This window comes from Argiope bruennichi, chromosome 1 (genome assembly GCF_947563725.1).
Source record: "Argiope bruennichi chromosome 1, qqArgBrue1.1, whole genome shotgun sequence".
Classification (NCBI taxonomy): Eukaryota; Metazoa; Arthropoda; class Arachnida; order Araneae; family Araneidae; genus Argiope; species Argiope bruennichi.
In genome coordinates this window covers 82,824,145-82,842,849 of record NC_079151.1, presented here as the reverse complement: position 1 = coordinate 82,842,849, position 18,705 = coordinate 82,824,145, and the positions used below count along the sequence as shown (strand labels likewise).

The 18,705-nt window shown below is 26.4% G+C and overlaps 1 protein-coding gene across 1 annotated transcript in view; it reads left to right on the top strand.

Moving 5' to 3' along the window:
- The window catches only part of LOC129973244 (glycerophosphocholine cholinephosphodiesterase ENPP6-like), a 151,310-nt gene extending 133,329 nt beyond the window's left edge, over positions 1-17,981 (top strand). The window contains exons 6-8 of the mRNA XM_056087489.1: positions 10,338-10,475; positions 10,737-10,851; positions 17,618-17,981. Of these exons, the coding sequence (XP_055943464.1) occupies positions 10,338-10,475; positions 10,737-10,851; positions 17,618-17,856 (492 nt within the window). The 3' untranslated portion in view covers positions 17,857-17,981. The remainder of the gene's footprint in view (positions 1-10,337; positions 10,476-10,736; positions 10,852-17,617) is intronic.
- The last annotated feature ends 724 nt before the right edge of the window (positions 17,982-18,705 follow it).

The window sequence follows — 18,705 nt, the reverse complement described above, 5'->3', positions numbered from 1 at the left end:
AAAACAATGAAAAAATAACGGTATTTTTCTAGTTTAAATTCAAAGCACTTTCATTTAGTTAATAATTCAAAATCCTTAATAAGGTTACAACGGTAAATTACTTATTAAAACGAAAAAGTAAACAATGCGTTTTTTCTTTTTTAACGTAATTAACTGCTATTTTATAATTTATGAAAGCTAAATTACTTTGCTTTTAGTCAAGAATGATTATGAACTGATCTGCATAGTAATTTTCAGTAACTAATAATATATGCTTTTTAAATTCTAGTGTTGTCTTTGCAAAAGAAAATTCTTGTTTTGATTTGAAATTGTTTAATATTAATTTAATGATAAGCTAAAATTTCTATAAATTTATTTGCTACAATAAAATATTAACCAATTTAGGAATATAATGTTACAATTTATATGTATAATCTAAAATGCAAATTATTCGCTTATAGGATTATTTTAAAAAACTATAAATATCAAAGAAATTATTTTGTAAGTTTTGTCGTTTCTTCTACTTTTGAAATATAATTTTTATATATATTTTGTTTTCAGTCGTATATCAACTATTTCATATTATTTAACTTATTATAAGAAGATAATTTTTTAAGTGAATATTTTTGAAATGAGTAAACAGATATTATACAGGGGTATAATTTTTCCTATTCCATATTAAAGTTCTAGTTACATTTTTTTATATATAAGTAAAAAACCGTTTTAAACAGGCGTTAAACACGTTTTAAGCGTATTATTAGAATATAGAAAATATTTCCATGAAAGATCTGAACATCAAAATGCATTAATATTTATATACTATAAACATGTTTCAAATTTAATTTCATTTACAATATATTCTAAATTTATTGAATGCTTGGGAACTTTTTTTTTTCGTTTTGGATTTATTTATTTAAAGTACTAATTTCAGCACTTTTTGATTTTATGACTAAAAATGTTCTGATTTTTTTTTTTTTTTTTTTTTTGATAAAAGTGTTCTGACTTTTTATTCCACTTTTCAGAATACTAATAAAAGCATAATTTTATAAATTCTTAAATTTTTATAATATTTTACTTTTTAGTTTTTTCCCCCCAAATTTGTTATAGTTATCATCTTTTAGTTTATTTTATTTCGTAATTCATTGTCAAAAATACATTACAGATGCTCAAAATAATACTCAAATTTGCAACCAGATGGCGCTATTCATATAAATTCAAAATTTACTAAACATTAATAAATTAAATAACGTCAAAGAAGCAAATATTCTATCAAGAGCTAATAAAACCACAAATTTTCAGAAAAATCTGTTACAATTTAAATAAAAATATTTCACAGTAAGAATTCTATAGTAATTTTCTTTAAAAAATTCTCTTTTTAACGGCTGGAGATACTAAATAAACATAAAGCTATTAGTGAAATATTTTATTCAAACAGATCGAATTCACTATTTGACTAAGACAAATACCAAAGGTGCAATGTTTCACATCTTAATATCATCTTTATTCAGCTTAGAAGATAATGTTCCAAAGAACCCATCCAAAGTTTACTTCTATTAAGTCAAAATGACTGCTTAGAAAAGAAGTTAAACGGTAAAAGAATTTTAATGTTCCTCTTCTCTCTAGAGATTGTTACTTCCAACTGATTTAAATTGACTGCCACTGTCTACTTCAAATTCCATTTTTGAAGTCTGAAGAGAATTCTAAATCTTTCATGATAGAAAAAAAATCTTTTCACATTCAGAAGGAGTTTATTTCAGAAAGAATTTTCAAAAATGTTGCCTGTGGTTAAATACTGTAAAAAATTGCAAAGGGGACTTTATTAAAAGAAATTTTATATTCAAACTTTTTTGGTCTACTGAAGCAGAAAATTTTTAGTTGTTTTTTCGATTTTTTTTGTTATATTTGAAAAGTTTGAGTCAAAATTCAAAGTTGCGTAAGCATTCATAAAAAGAAAAGTTTCGAACGGTATTATTTAGAAGAAAATGTTCTGTCAAACGGATGTCTTGAGATTTCTTCAAAAATAGAAATATCATCACTATTACCGACTTGTGATGACATGTTTTAAAGTTCTTTTTATTTTTCCGCTTTTTGCTGTTTCATTAAACAGAAATATTTTTTTTGAAGCTTCAACTTTTATTTATTTATTTATACTTGGAGAAAGAAAAAGGAATTGTGAAGTTCTTGAGCTATTTCACTTTTTTTTAGTTTCTTTTATTCTTTCTTTCTTTTATTTGGATATCTCTTATTCATTTTTCAATATTTCTGTTTTAATTAATAATACTTTAGTAAATTTTCCTAACTCCAAAAAAATTTGGGACTCATCTATAATCAAAGAAATGGTGTTTTGCCCTTTAATCCTTCAATGCAAAGTACACAAAAAAAGCCCAGAGATTCTTGGCATATTAATGATGTAAGTGAATTAATTACCTATTCTGATATCACCTTCATCAACAAACGAACTTTCTTGAAAAGTATAATAAACCCTGATGAATAAAAGCTTATCATTAGCTATGCATACTTTTTTCAACTTCCACTGTCTTTGAAAACAATGAGATGACATTATTATAAGAATGGAAGATAAAAAGAAGGATTAATAGTTCAGTTCCAAATTGAATATTAGCCTTCTTTCAAAATCACCGAAGATTAAAGCATATATTTTTGAATCAGATGCCGGAATTTCGGCGCTTTTCCGCTAATTAGCTTTTAGTATTTGAAGATGATTGAAAGAAGAGATTTCTGAAATCTTTATTCAAAGAATATCTTCGTTGTTGAAGACTCCCTGAAAAAACGTCATCACTTTATTGGAATGCTAATTTCATAATTATTTACTTACATTAATGATACCATTTCAGCATTAATGATGTTTAATGCGCAATCATTCTGCCAATTAATTATCTTAGGTATTTTACTTCAATGAAGAGATTAAAGAGTTATACCAGAAATCTGTTCGATTGACTTCTTTTGGAGTGCAATATTTTCTTTTCAAATCAAAGATGTGGTATTTCGTTGGAACTCATAATTAATTTTATTGATGGATAATAAAGAAACCTTTCCTTTTAATGATCCCAAATGTTAATCAAAGCAGTCTTTTTTTATAAATTATATAGTTTCAGAAATATTATGTGTTCTGCGAGATACTGCAGCACTATTTTCAGTATAGCACTAATTTAATGTAGAACTTTAGAAAGAAAAGTTAATGGCTTTTTTAAGAGCTTCTGCATTACAAGCATGGCAACGGAATTTTCATCAACGTCAAAACCATATTTGTTTATCAATTTGAATCGTTAAAATGAAGAACATAAAAATTTCCTCTGCGAATTGGAGAGGACAGAATAAATATTTTTTGAAAGAAATTTTAGCCGTTAAATTCGTTCAGAGATTTTAAAAGATCAGCATTTATTGAATCTCTAAAATCTCAATTTAACTTCTTACTCCTTCTTACAGAATATACAAAATACCTATAGATTTGGAGGTAGGTGAATTGTAACAAAATAAAAACATCTCATAACAGAATGTATGTGCAGGAATAGCAATTGAATTGGTAATTGTGGTTGTTATAGTAAGTTATTCTGGGAGTAAATTGCATAATTTTTTAATTTTTTTTGTAAACTTCGAATATTAGTAATAGCACACGAATATTGAATGTATTAATATGAATTTTACTCCCAGAATTAGAAATTAGAGTGTCTCTTAATGAAACTGCGTCCGCAATTGACAACTGGTCTGAAACCAAACCGAAATATTCGTAAATGTTTCATCTTTATAACTTTTATCTCAATCTTTTTCTCATGTATATTTTTATCTCCTATCTCATTTCTAATCTTTAATTATCTTTCAGATATTTCTCCAATAACCAATTCATAAATGAACGTACTTCCAATATTTTCTAATGTAGAAACGTGTACTCGTTGTTACTTATGTTTTTATTGGATTAAAGGAAGTGGTCTTTTCCTTTGACTAACTATATTATTATATATATAATACGCTTTAATTTTATCTGATTGAAATATATTAATTAATTCTAGATATTGTAGCTAATTAAAGAGTCATTTGCATCACATCAATTATTGTTTTTCTTAAATGAAATTTATCATATATATTGTTTTTAAAGGATATTTTTAAGTAAATAAAATGTTTTTTCTACGTTTCATTTATGTCGATTAAGCTATCAGTACAATAAGAAATGTTGTAAACAAACATTACACAAGAGGCCTTCAGTTTTCGCTTCTACATAGATTTGCACGATAAGAATCTTCATATCATGAGCATATTGAAAGCAATCAATAAAATGTCTATTGGATATTTTAAAAATCTATTTGGTACAATTTGATGTTGGAGAAAATAATGTGAAACTCGCATTGAAATTTCTATTGTAATAATTTTAATTTCAAATGTATATTATAGAATTCTGAATCATTCAGAATCCTCTTTTAAGTTTTATTGATCAATATTTGTAATAGAAGTTTCTTCCATGATTTAAAAGAGCTCTCATGACTTTTCTTGTTTTAAAACAAATTCGAATTCTGTGATCCCCGTTTACATTTAAATTTGCGTTAAATATTGAATTTCAGATTAGGTGGGCACGGGAAATATTGAACATTTTTGTCTCTTAATCACTGAATAAAATTTTGATTTAAATATTTCTTTCCTTATCAGGTTTGTTCCTTTTTATTCATTTGTACAAGAAATATAAATTTTTCTCAAGAAATAAAACAAATACAGATGGTAGGCCCAGAAATATCAACCCTTTGTGTCGCTTGAACATTGAATAAAATTTTGATTTAAATATTTCTTTCTTTATCAGGTTTGTTCCATTTTATTCATCTGCACAAGGAATATAAATTTTTCACAAAAAATAAAACAAGCAGAGATGATGGGCCCAGAAATATGGATCCTTTTCGTCACTTGATCATTGAATAAAATTTTGATTTATATTTTTCCACCCTTATCGATTTTGTTCTTTTTTATTCGTTTGCTCAAGGAATACAGTGTTTTATCAAAAACGAAGACAAACACAAAGAACATCTAAGTCTTTCCCTGAACATAAAAATTTACTATACAAAAAATTATCTCTCTCTCCTATATAAATAATAACTTGTAATACTATTCAATTATCATTACCAATTTCTATTTGTTCCCTTTTCTTTAGAGCTCTAAAAAGGTCAAACATAAGCTACATCTTTAAAGAACAGTTTGACATCTGCTATGGAATACTGTCGCAGAATTTGATATATTTTTTCTCAATTTATCTATATCATAAAAAGGTTGTAACAAATATATTCTTCTTGTATAATTCAGTAAGCAAAAGAAATTCTGAGGAATAAAGACAGGACAGTCTGAAACCTAAGGTGTCATCCTATGTGTCCAATCTAATTCTTCAGTCTTCATCTAAGAATGCGGCATACCACATAATTCCAAATAATCTAGTGGATTGTAATCATAATAACGTCTAAATTTCATCTGAATAGTATTGTTATTAAACAATGATTGATGACATGAAGCCACAAAAAACATCAAAACGTATTGTGCCTCTCGGCATTTTCACATTAACATTACACAAGTTATTGCAAAGCGGAAATATGGCGACAATGTAGCAACGAAGTATAAAATGAGTCGAACATGGTAGCCGAATTTTGGTGCCAAACCTTGGCGAGACAGCGCTGGTTCCAAGCAAGTATTGAAGATGAAGCTAGAATACTGGAGCCAGTTGAGTCATAACGTAGCAACGCTATATAAAATGTATCCAAATATTGATGACAGCTATCGACAGACACTGCAGTGTAATCAAATAGTAAAAATCAAATACAAAAAAAATGCAACAACGTATAATATAAATAGTAGCCAATGATATGTTTCTGACCTTGGATGTGCCTGCTTTTCTCCTGAATGTTGTTATTTTGACAAAATGTTTCTTCTGATTCGTTGTTTAAGTTCATAGTCTAATTTCTATATCTATAAAGTCGATAAGTATGAAATGATTAAAATTTTACGTCGTAGGTTTCAGTGTTCTGTAGACATTTTCGTGTTAACGTTTTATAATCAGGGAAAATTTTAGGCCTTCTTGTACATTATTTAAAACAGTAATATGGATGAAAACTATTGCTTAAGAAAGATAATTAACAAATAACGATGGTGAAACTTCCCAGGGCGAACTATTTTAAGAATATTATTTTTATTTTAGAGTTCATTAATTCAAAAAATTTATTTTAACATTGCCTATTCTTACACACAATTAACGAATATTTCCTTTCTGAGAGAATTAATTCACTGACTCTGATTCAAAACAATAAAAAAAAATGTTTCATCGTCTATCAAAATATGGTATTACAGCTAGGAAAAGACATACTAGTTGGTAAGTGAACAAAATTATTGATCTTGGAAAGTAATGAAAAATCCTGACTGAGTTCGGAAGAAATGTGTTATTTAAACTTCGGAAAGATTAAGATTGTTCACGCATTTCTCTGCAAAAAGCATTTTTCGATGTTCAGAAGAAAAAGAGTCTTCACTTTTCGAAATATTTTTTTTTTTCATGAGACATTCTACACATCATAATATATATCTACTAGGTAATTTTTCTTTCATACTTGCTGCATATTCATAAATTTGACTTTAAAACTTTTAAAAGAATTTTTTTTTCTTCCAACAATAAGAAAGTTTTGAGTAGAGTGCAGAAAAAGAAGTCACATTTTTTTTTCCTTACACTTTTCTAGAACGCAATTTTCGGTCTTTTTTATTCCTTGGGGGAAAAAAACAATTTTTTTTTTATTTATTTTGAAAATAAAATATGGTTTCATTTGAAAATTATAACAAGGAATCCGAGTTCTCATAACATTAGTATATGGTAATTAGAGACTAAAATGGGATTAGTCCTAATTATATTGTATTGGCACTGAGGGTTTTTTTTTTGTATTAATTATGGTAACTTGCAGTTCATGCATATACATACCAGAGAAAAAAATGTGAAATACATTAATACATTTTTGATAAAGAATGTTTAATTTTACTTTTACATCAATTTCAAATGATTTTTTCAAATTAAATACAAAACATGGTGAATTAAAACTTTCATTTCATGCATAATTCAACATATCAAGTTAAAAATAGCAAATTAACAATCCAAATTCACATTCACTTAAATCTATTCTTTTCTACTCCTTTGTAAAATCTTTAGTTGCTTTAAAGAAGTATCATCTTCAAGGAAGTATGAAGTTTTTTTTTTTAATATATTAATGATTTCGCCATTGATAACAAAAGAAAAGCATTAAATGCACTGAAAAATGAATCGAATCAAGAAGTAAATTGCAGACTACAAACACTTTAGTTATCCTAACATCGCTCGGAAATAATTGGCTTTCAACATTTTATTTTTTAATAATCACAGGCTTTCTTCAGATAAATATTTTTTCATTTATTTCTGCCTGGATAAAAGTATAAATAATTTTTATTGAATGAATTATTATGAAATTTTTTTGAAAAATATAGAGTTTTTTTAGGTGGGAAAAAAAGAGAATACTCTAGTAAGGAGAATGAACGTTATTTTAAGTTAAAGAATAACCCATTACTGTTTCAGACAAAAAATACTGGTAAATTGTATATGCTTAACCTTTATTACATAGGTAAAACGGCTAAAGTAGCATGTATAATGCAATATATTCTGTAAAGTAAATTGTTTAAAGGAGAAGTTTTATTGAATAAATAACAAGAAAAAGGATAAGGCTTAACGGACGTGATCAACAAGGTTTTAATGAATAAATAACAAATAATAAGATATTATACACTGTGTTCATTTTTTTATCATATAAAAATATGAATTTTAGTAAGAGTATTATAGTTAAAAATAAATAAGCATAAAATAAAAAAATATTTAAATGCATTGAATTTGCATGCTTGACAAGTTCCTACTTTTTGCCAAAAAAATGGCATTATTGTGGATATAAATTTAAATATATATATAAAAAAGAGAATTTTTTTCAATACAATAAAGTATTATTTATATTTATTTATACACTATTTCAATATGACACCGATTCATTTGAAATCATTTTGTACGTTAAAATCTTCCATTTATACTGCTCAAAGGATGCAAAGCTTTGATCGTACACCGTGTTGCCCTTTCCTGGAATCCGCAAATTTTATGCCTTTGTCATCATTTCTTCTTTCATATTATGGCGGAAGATAATAAAGCAGATCCTATAAAGCAGAAGTATCACATACGTTCCTTCCTGCCATTTAATTAATTTGATAACTGATGAGTAAGACCTTATTCCACATTGCTTTAAACATGTAATGAGAAAAATTTGACTTAGTTCGTTTATAAAAAAAAACAAAAACAAATTCAGAATGAAAGAAATTCCATAAATCGGCTGCATTCATAATGCTACCATTAATTGCCATAGCCAATGAGTCAGCCAAACAAGACTAAAGAAATTTTTGATTAAATATTTATTTGTATGCACATATCATAAAATAAGAAATGTATAAACAGTACTCAAGATTACCAATTAATGTACGTTTTTTTTCACTTTTATGAAAATGCTTGATTTAAAATTTAATTATCGTTTTCAGTTCTAGTACTGGGAGTAATATACTAGTACTTAAAATTATTTTCATTTCAAAAATATTCTTTCATCATATTATTTGCTATATCTCTACATAGGAGCAGACATTTCGGTTTAAAGGCTATAAAGTTTTTCTGAGACACAATTAGTGCTACTTTTAAAAAATTCTTTACTTGTACTATCTTTAAAAATTTTTAAATTATTACTTTAAAATAATTACTTTAAAATTTATTTGCATTAATAGTATTGCACTTGTTAAAAGTCTTATTGTTTTAAATTTGATGCAATAATAAAAAAAATCAAAAATTATGTATAAAAAAATCAGTAAGGGAAAAAAAAAAGAAATCATGGATAACCTTCAGTGTAGAATTTTGAAAATTTTAAATCTGAACTACTACCTCTCTAAATATTATTTTGAAATTAAAATCTTTGTTGAAAATCTCAGAAATTTTTTTAAACACTTTTATTGAACTCAATTCATTTTACGTTTGTGAAAATAAAAGTTTAAACCGATTTTCATATGAATCAAAGTTTTGAAAATTTATGCATATTTCAAATCTTATTTATTGCTGAATCAATTTATGTTATGAAAAGCGATAGAATTGAATTAAATCGATTAATTTCATGAAAAGTGACAAACGTTGTGCAACTTAATAATGAGTTTTATAGAAATATGATAATCCATTATGAGTTAAATGCTAAATAGTAGCCGACAGTTAAACTAAAAATTTTCTATTTTTTAATATACTGTAGTGAAAGCTTATAAGCCAGTTAACAGCTACGCTACACAAGCAATTGCTTTTGTATTGTGATCATGTTACTCGGCTGCGAATCACAAGGTCCCAGGTTCTATCCTTGTTCATATCAATCCGCTACAATACTAACAAAAATATGTTTTTATGATTATTTTTAAAACTTAAATTCTGTTTTAATTTTTTTCTGCTATTTTTTTAAAAATTGAATTAAATAATAAAAATATTACATATTAGTCATGCAAACTCATAAAAATCAAACACTTTAAATATTTATTTGTTGCAAAACAAAACAATAGAAGCTAAGCAATTAATTAATTTTTTAAGGTTAAATTATTTACCAGCAAGAAATTTTGATTTCTTGACAATCAATACAAATTGCACGAAACCTATTAAATGAATATATTTTAATAGGTTTCGTGCAATTAATTATAAGGAATGATTTAATTATATTAATTAATTCCTTTATTATAAGGAATGATTTAATTATATCATTTCTTATTATTATATGATTTATTTATGATCTATATTAATTATATGATTATAATCATATAATTAATATAGATCAATAATTATTATATGATAATTTTTTATCCAAAAATTATTATTTGATTTAATTTAATTATATTGAGCCATTTGTATAATTTTGATAAAAGCTGTTTCATCTTTACTCGCCGAAATTGAAAATATGCCATTCTACAACAAAAATGGAATTGATATAATTTATAAAAATAAATTACTATTCGATTATAATAATGTAACTTATACATATATAGTTATAAACAGTTATTAAATTTCTGAATTCATTGAGATTTTTTTTCTGCATTTTTTCTGACGAATTTCATTCCAGTTCAAATAATTGCGGAAGCATCCTTTCATACCAAGAAACGAATTTGCTACTTTTCTCATTAAAATTACCTCTAAATAAGGTAGTGTGTCATCACAGCTGTGACATGTCATTTGCTTTTATTAAGAATGGTTGTTCATATATAATGATCTATTCAATAACCGATTTTAATTATCGATTAACCGAAGACTAATTTTTCAGGTTTATGAAGCTCTTAAAGGCATACCAGGTTTGCATGTTTATCTGAAGGAAGAAATACCTGAACATTATCACATAAAGAACAGCAGATTAATACTACCTATTCTCTTGGTGGCGTCCAAAAATTATTATATTCGCGGAGTAAGTATAATAATTTCCTACATTTTTTTTTAATTAGTGTCAGTTTCTGAAAAATTATCATTAAATTGCAAAACAAGCATTAAATTAAATGAAATATAAAGATATATTTCGAAGCGATAAAAAAGTTTACTCTGTTGTTGATAACATAATTTAAGATAAAAATTGTGGTCTCATGAGTGTTTTTAGGCAAAAATAAATAAATAAAATAGAAAATTTCATCTTTTGATTATTTTGTCCACTTGTCTTGTCTTGTATTCCCAGCTGGACATTCCCGGGAAAAGCATTCCAACAGGGTCATCCATATCACTTGGCTCCCATGGGTACGATCCATACGAGGTGCCAGATATGAGGGGAATATTCTTTGCACGAGGACCAGGTATACTTATTTCCTTCCTTATGCATTTTTATTTAACTTTAAGTTAGCATACATGGAATTTTGAAATAAATTCGCCCTCGCTTTTTGCTATTTTAGAGTTTGGCATTTTTGTACATTTTAGTACTTCTCAATTAAAGTACTATTTCATAAATGTGGAACTACATTACATAATTATTTTGATTAAATTTTAATTCCTTTTGAATGATAACATATAGAGAATTTTATAAATAATTAAATTAAAGTAGGCGTAACATTTATAAAAATTAAAAATCGAATTTAAATATAGAAAAGGAGTTTTATTCAAGAAATTAGTGAAAAATCAAACTAATTTTGTAATTATTTTTCGAACACATCTGGTTATATATTCAGAATATATACATCTTCATTCTATTTACAATAAACCTTTTGGATAATTTTAACAGTTATGATGTAAAATGTGCTTTATACAGCATAGTTTAAAAAACATTTACTCACAAAATGAATTTTAAAAATATATTACAAAAATTTATCAAGGATTTCTTTAAATCCTTAATACTTTACGGTTTTCATTAAGCTTAGTATTATTTGGTAAATAGGCAAATAAGGAAGAAAAAGCTTCATTTCTTGTTATCAAGCATATAAAATATCCCTTAAGGCACTTAAAGATATATAACATTGTTTATATTTCGATCACACAGTTATTAAATATATAATTCAGCCGTACGTATCATAGGATTTCAATATTATTAAAGTATATTAACCTTATTATTTGTAGAGTTTTTATCATAATTATCTGTTATATATCAGAAGAAATTTAAATACATTTTCAAAAGTATGCAAAAGTTTTATAATTGATTTTAAAACATAATTAACTTTTTACCTTTCTAAGCCTATTAACCCATTTAATGCAGATTTGGTGCAAGTTCATAACGCGAGAGTATAAATATGTTTTATTTAAGTTTAAAGATTTAGTATATAGTTTACTAAATTTGAATTTAATTTTCTACCACACGCACCAGCAAAATGCAATACATCTAATAAATGTAGCAGTATGAAACTTTGCTCAGATCATTTTATATGTCAGATATATAGCCTTACTCAATCTTTACATTAAATCTTGATTATTCTATTATTCGTTTCCTAATCCAGCAGACGAATACATGGAATTTTTCAAAATTATCGATGGATGCCTATATCAGAAGAAATTTAAATACATTTTCAAAAGTATGCAAACGTTTTATAATTGATTTTAAAACATAATTAACTTTTTAGCTTTCTAAGCCTATTAACCCATTTAATGCAGATTTGGTGCAAGTTCATAACACGAGAGTATAAATATGTTTTATTTAAGTTGAAAAATTTAATATATAGTTAACTACATTTGAAAATATTCTACCATAAGCACCTGTAAAATGCAATACATCTAATAAATGTAGCAATATGAAACTTTGCTCAGATAATTTTATATGTCTGATATATAGCTTTACTCAATCTTTACATTAAATGTTGACTATTCTACTTATTATTTTCCTAATCCAGCAGACGAATACAGCATTTTTTAAAATTATCGATAGATGCCACAAAGCTACGAAACCAACAAGTGCTTCTCAATAATATAAGAACTGGTATGGTAGTTGACGAATATATTCAATAATCATTATGGTTTCTTATATTACCTTCATGTTGTTATCAATTGATACAATGAAATTTGCTTATCAAATACAAACAACAATAGCATGTTGCTTAGAGTTTTCAAATGATGATATGATGTTTTCTTACTGGTTAAAAATCAATGCAATACATACTTTGTTAATAGATTATTTCTATATAGTCAAATATAGTCTTGATGAGGCAAGGGATATATTTTGCCATAGAATAGAGCAATAACTTGAAGTAGTCAATATGCATTTGTGTGTTCCTCTAATCTAATATCATGCTAATTAATCTTATCAATGAATCGCTGGCATGTCAATCATGTAAGGGCAATTTACTAACGAACATGTTCGGTTCAATTTATAATTAATTACGTTCGTTGAAGCAGAAATACCCATCAGCTTCTGTACATTACCCAAAATGCCAGCTTGTATTGATTGATACCTATATCTTGCTTCATTTAAAACTTTACTCCTTCTGTGGAACATTAATTCCTCCCCTGTTAATCACTGCGATTCTGTTAATTATGTTACCTTCACCTGTTTCATGCAACACTCTATCTGGTAAATACTCATGCATGATTCTATTGCATTCGGGAGTGATGACATGGAAAATGCCTCGATTCGCTCGCTAAATCAAGATTTGTAATCCCACAAACTTTTCAGCTTAGGAATTTTACAGTAATTTATATGTGTGTGTATAAGTAATATGTATCTTTAGTTAAATGGCTTTGTTGAATTTACTGAAATAAATTACTAGTCCCAGACAACGAAATAGAAAAAAAAATGTATTCTTCATTGTTACCGCACAATTTTTCCAAGTTAACCAATGGATAAGTGAAATTTTAGCAAGAAAAAGAGTGAATTAAAATGTTAAAAATTCCGAAAATGCAATAAGGAGTAGGGAATTCAAAGATACTTTTTTCAATTTTCGGACGAACTATTTACGTGGAAAGCACCATCATTTTAATTGCAAATACCTCCGCCTGTTTTAGAAATGACTCCATAAAAGTTCATCTAATGTTTTTATTATGATACAGCGTGCATTTCTTAAATGGACTTTTCAACATATATCCTTTATTTTTTTTGTTATTTTTGTACTTCCTTATTTCATCACTAAGGGCACTGTAAACTGTCTCAATATATTTAGCATAGTCACTTTAGCTAAAATATATAGGTATACGTTTCTTCCCTGGCTATCCGATACATCGTTTTGAATTTAAAAGGCTTAAAAGGACTTTTCTTATCATCCTGTGTAATACCTATTTATTGCTTTAAGACAGTTAATAATAAATTTCTGAAATATGATCATTAAACCTTGGCTAATAAATTTTGACAGAGAATACATTATAATCTTATTGCAATAAACCGTAATATGTAATTAAATAATTAGATTTCGAAGAATCATTTCATTGGAATTTTCAAACAGAATCTCAAATGAAGTATGCTTAGTACTATCAAATTGCCAGGATAGCTAGGAGTAAGCTTAGTAATATCAAATTATCATGATTTTATTTGGATGGCTTTAAATCAATTGGAGTAAATTAGAGTAAGTAAATTGGAGGAAGTAATCATATTAATAAAGGAAAGGGGCGATGAAAAATTTTTGTATGTAACAATAAAATAAAAAAAAGAAATGTTTAGAAATGGGCAGACATTAAAAATGTTTTTTTTGTTTTAAATTAAAATTTAATAAGCTTGCTTCCCCATCATCATTATATTATCAAGCAATAACAATATCAAGAAATAAATAACTACTATTTTAATCACGTATTTGTTTCATGAATTTAATCTTTATTTTAATTCATTCAAAATTAAAAACAAAAAATATGTTTTGACTTAAAAACTGTCACCAAATGTGAAAAATTTACTTCAATACTCATTAATTCTTAGCCATATTAATTTTAATATCCAGTTGGATAAATTATTTTGGTTAAGTGGAAGTTTCTCAGCTGTACCGTGTTCTTAAGTATGACTGAAATTTAAATAAAAATTTGTTTTTCCATCAGTACATAAAAAAATAGTTAGCATTTATTACTTTAGATTTTTAAAATGGTAGAAAAACATGGACTTAGAGAAAGAAAATAAACTAATACTTGAAGAAAAATAATAAATCATTTGTAACAATCAGGTTGTGACAATCAGGAAAAAAATTAAAAAAATCTTTGAAATCGCGGTTAAAATGTATTATGTTGAAACCATTTCAACGGCATTGTCTTTGAAATCATTTTGGGACATTAATTGAAACTAATCAAAACATTGCAAGAAATGAAACTGGTACTTTTGAAAAACAAAATATTAAACTTTAAAACCATCAGAAATAAAATAAATAAAAAATATGGTACAAAAAATGTTAGCATTATATTTAAAATTTAATTCCAAATGAGCATCTACTGCCGTAAAAAGTTTGAATTCAAGTTTCCTGTACATAATTCCAGTCATTTAAGCTATCCGTTGATATGTCAGTCCAAAGGTGATTTTTTTTAATCAGTGAAGATAAACAAGCTGTTTAGAAAAAGTAAGGTAATTTTTTTCAAAATTCTTATAAAAATAAAACATATATTATATAATTGAAATGAGAAAGAATGTAACACTTTCTTTTTCTGCATTTCGAAGACTAAAAGAACGAACCTATATTAACTTATCTAAGTTACATTTCATTCGACGGGGAAAAAAAAAAAAAAAGAAAAACACCTAAATACTTTTAGAAACTACGCCAACAAATATTTTTTCCTTTATTTGCGCCCTTTTTAAACTTGTTTTTGCTTTATTTTTAAAAAAGTAAACATAAAAGCACATGGAATTGATTAAGATACGTAGTTGCTAAGTTCAATTCCCCTGTCGAACTAAACTGCTTCCAGCTTAATTAAAACATGTTTGCGCAACTTAATTAAAAGGTGATGAAACATCGAAGTATTTTTTTACTTCTTTACATTGAACTAGCGAGCAGAAAACGAATAAATAAACTTGATACTAATTAATTAAAGCAAGAAATTCTTATGCAAATGTAAAAAAAGCACAAATTCTCTATGATAGCATTGAGAAAATATATTCAGTTTTCACTCTAAATATCTAAATAAAAAAAATTATATTATTATAATACAAATGCAAACAATATAATCTTTTGCAACACACATTTAATCTTAAAAAATTATATTCTAATCTCTTCTTAATTAATATTTCTACGTTTTAAATCATTTGAATAATTTTTTTATAAAATGATATTTTATATCACAAAGCATGTTTAGGCATTCTAAAAGCAGATTAATTAGAATAATAATTTCATTAGGATTCCTTATATTTAAATATTTCTACTCTTTTATGATACAGTTACTACCAAAAATAATACGACATCTACGTAAACTCGGTATTTATGGTCGCATCTTCACAAAAATCGGTGTCAATGGAAATGACTCTCGGGGATAGGTTTATTTAGATCGGAAAACTGATTAACCGAGTTAATTAACAAAATTAATTAATTAGTATTTCGAAATTTCCCAATTCAGTAAGCGATATATGTGTATTTTTTAATTATTCGATCCGATATGTCTTTTCTATATATATATGTATCAAATTTCTCTCCAAAATAGTAGTCCTCAATTTTGTTAGTTAAAATTCCTCCTGAGAAGAACCAACCCACTAAGGAACGTACATAAAACAAATCTTAGATTGTTAAAAGCAAAAAATATATTCTATTCCTTTTTATTTCACGGAAATTTTAAAAATTTCATCAAATTTTATACAGATTATTCTTTAGATTGAAGATTGATTTTCAAATTCCATTTATTATATAAGATATTTTTATTTAGAAATTTAAGCATTTTATTACTTTTAAAAAATATTTTCGGGTCCATTTTTATAGTTAATCCCACCCAAGACATTTCATTAACGCTCAGAAAACTTTATTATAAATAAAAAGGGTTCGTTCAAATGTTTTAAGTAAAATTTTACTTCACTGATAAAAAATTAAATTGCATAATAGCATTTTAAGGCGAATTTATCAGCATTTATTTAAAAGAGGAAATTTTATTTTATTTATTAATCAAATAGGAAACAGCTTGAACAGCTTGTAACAATATTTCAGAAAGATCAATTGAATAAATATGTTTACAATTTAATTTTAAATTACCGAAATAAAAGTTGATCTACAGAAGAAAATTCAGTTGATGTTATCTAATTAAAATAATTTTCTATGGGTGATATATATGGTCATGAAACTAATTACGATCGGAAATGGCATTTTGCTTCTTTTTTCACTAAAATTAAGTTTTTATTTCCAGTATTTGAAGCATACGTAATCATTGAATGATTTCTCCCTTTGGATTTATGTTAAGTGCCCCCCCCCCATTCTGTTAAAAAAATTATTGAAACAATTTAAATTTTTTTATATTAGATATAAATATATTAATCTATTTGATTATTTTAACTTCACGATACTCGAAATTTTATTAGAAACTTACTAAATTTTTGGTGGCTAATTTTATAGCAAACTACAGGTTAATCAAAAGAAATTGTTTATCGTAATGGGAAAAATTTTAGATACAAATGAATTAACTATGCTTATTTACCCAATTAATCAATATATATATCTAATAAAACCTGTCTCCATAAGATATTTTCATCGACTCTAGTTTTGTGAAGAGATAGAAAAGAGCAAACTTACATCGACGTTGAAATTATTTTATTGGCGCTTATGTGGAAAGACAGCATTTTCTTCACTGAAATATATAAAGAAATAATTAATCAAAAGACTTTTTAATTTATTATCATTTAAAAGAATTTAACTTGCAGGATTTCTTAAGGCATGAGATTCTATACCAGAAACTTCCAGAATTTCTGTCTCTTATTACAAAAGTTGCGGTATTTATAAGTAAAATGATAAATAAAACTATTTCAGTAAAACTTGTTTTTCCATCGTTTAAAGCCTCTTTTTCTCTCTGATTTATGAAACCAAATCTTTCATGTATTAACTGTTGTTAACTACTGAAAAAAATATTGCCATTTATTTATGAAAGTGCAAATTTTTACAATGAATTAACTTCTAAATTTCGATTATTTACAACTAAACTGTTTCATAACAATTAAATGTTGATATCTTTTAAGAGCATCTAATGAATGTCTAATTGTTTTTTCAGGTTTGAAAAAGAACTACCTCTCTTCTCCCCTTCAAATGGTGGATATTTATGGCATTTTATGTGAACTTTTATGCATCCAACCGTTACCTAACAACGGTACTAAAAATGCAGCAAAAGGAATCATCGCTCTTCCATATTCTTCTGCCAACAGATGTCAACATTTCAACATATATATCACAATGCATGTTTCTGCAATTTTATACATCTTACTATGCAGACATTCACCATTCTTGACTTGACGGATTATAAAAGATCTTTTTATTCATAAGAATTTTGCGAATCATGCATAATCGCTATGGAATGCCATAGAGTGGCGGGCAAATTCCATACTCTTTGAATGGTAATTATTTTGAAGAATAAGAAGACAAGCATGGTACTATCTGGAAAACAAAACATTGCCTTTATTTGGTAATTATGCGGTGTCAATATGGCGGCATGGTTTTTTTAAATTCGCGCACATTCTGGGTGATGGTTTTGTACAAGATTCAAGATAGTAAAATATATGGCCAAACAGTGTACATTTCAAGCTCATTTTATTTCAGCCTATGAATTTGATTTTTTCTACTAATGCAATCAAATTGGGATTAAATGATTCTGCGAATATAACTGAAGATGGAACGGAAGAATATGCATGAGAGAACATTTCAAGTCTTTGTTGTAACTCCCATTTTCAAGTAAAATGAGATGCATGCATTAAATTTGATCGCATGCTACATTTAAGCAATCATCATAGCTTGCAAATATCAAATCTGAGTCAATTTGCATCTTTGGCAATTTTTACAAATTCATGTATTACAGGGTGATTCAAAATACCATAGAGAAATTAAAAAGTCAATTGAAATGTACAAAAAAAATTTTTTAGGAATTTAAGGTTACAAACGACAATTAAAGGTCTAGATTACAACGGACGGGCTCTTCAGATCATCAAAGGATTACTTACGAGTAGCATGTTATGTTTTACATGACGCAAATTGGCTGATATATATGCATTAACAGAAAGAGAATAACAGACAGCAGGCTGTATTACAGATATAAATTGAAATTTTGAGAATGAGTTATTCGCTGCAACATAAACGTTAAGTCTTTTT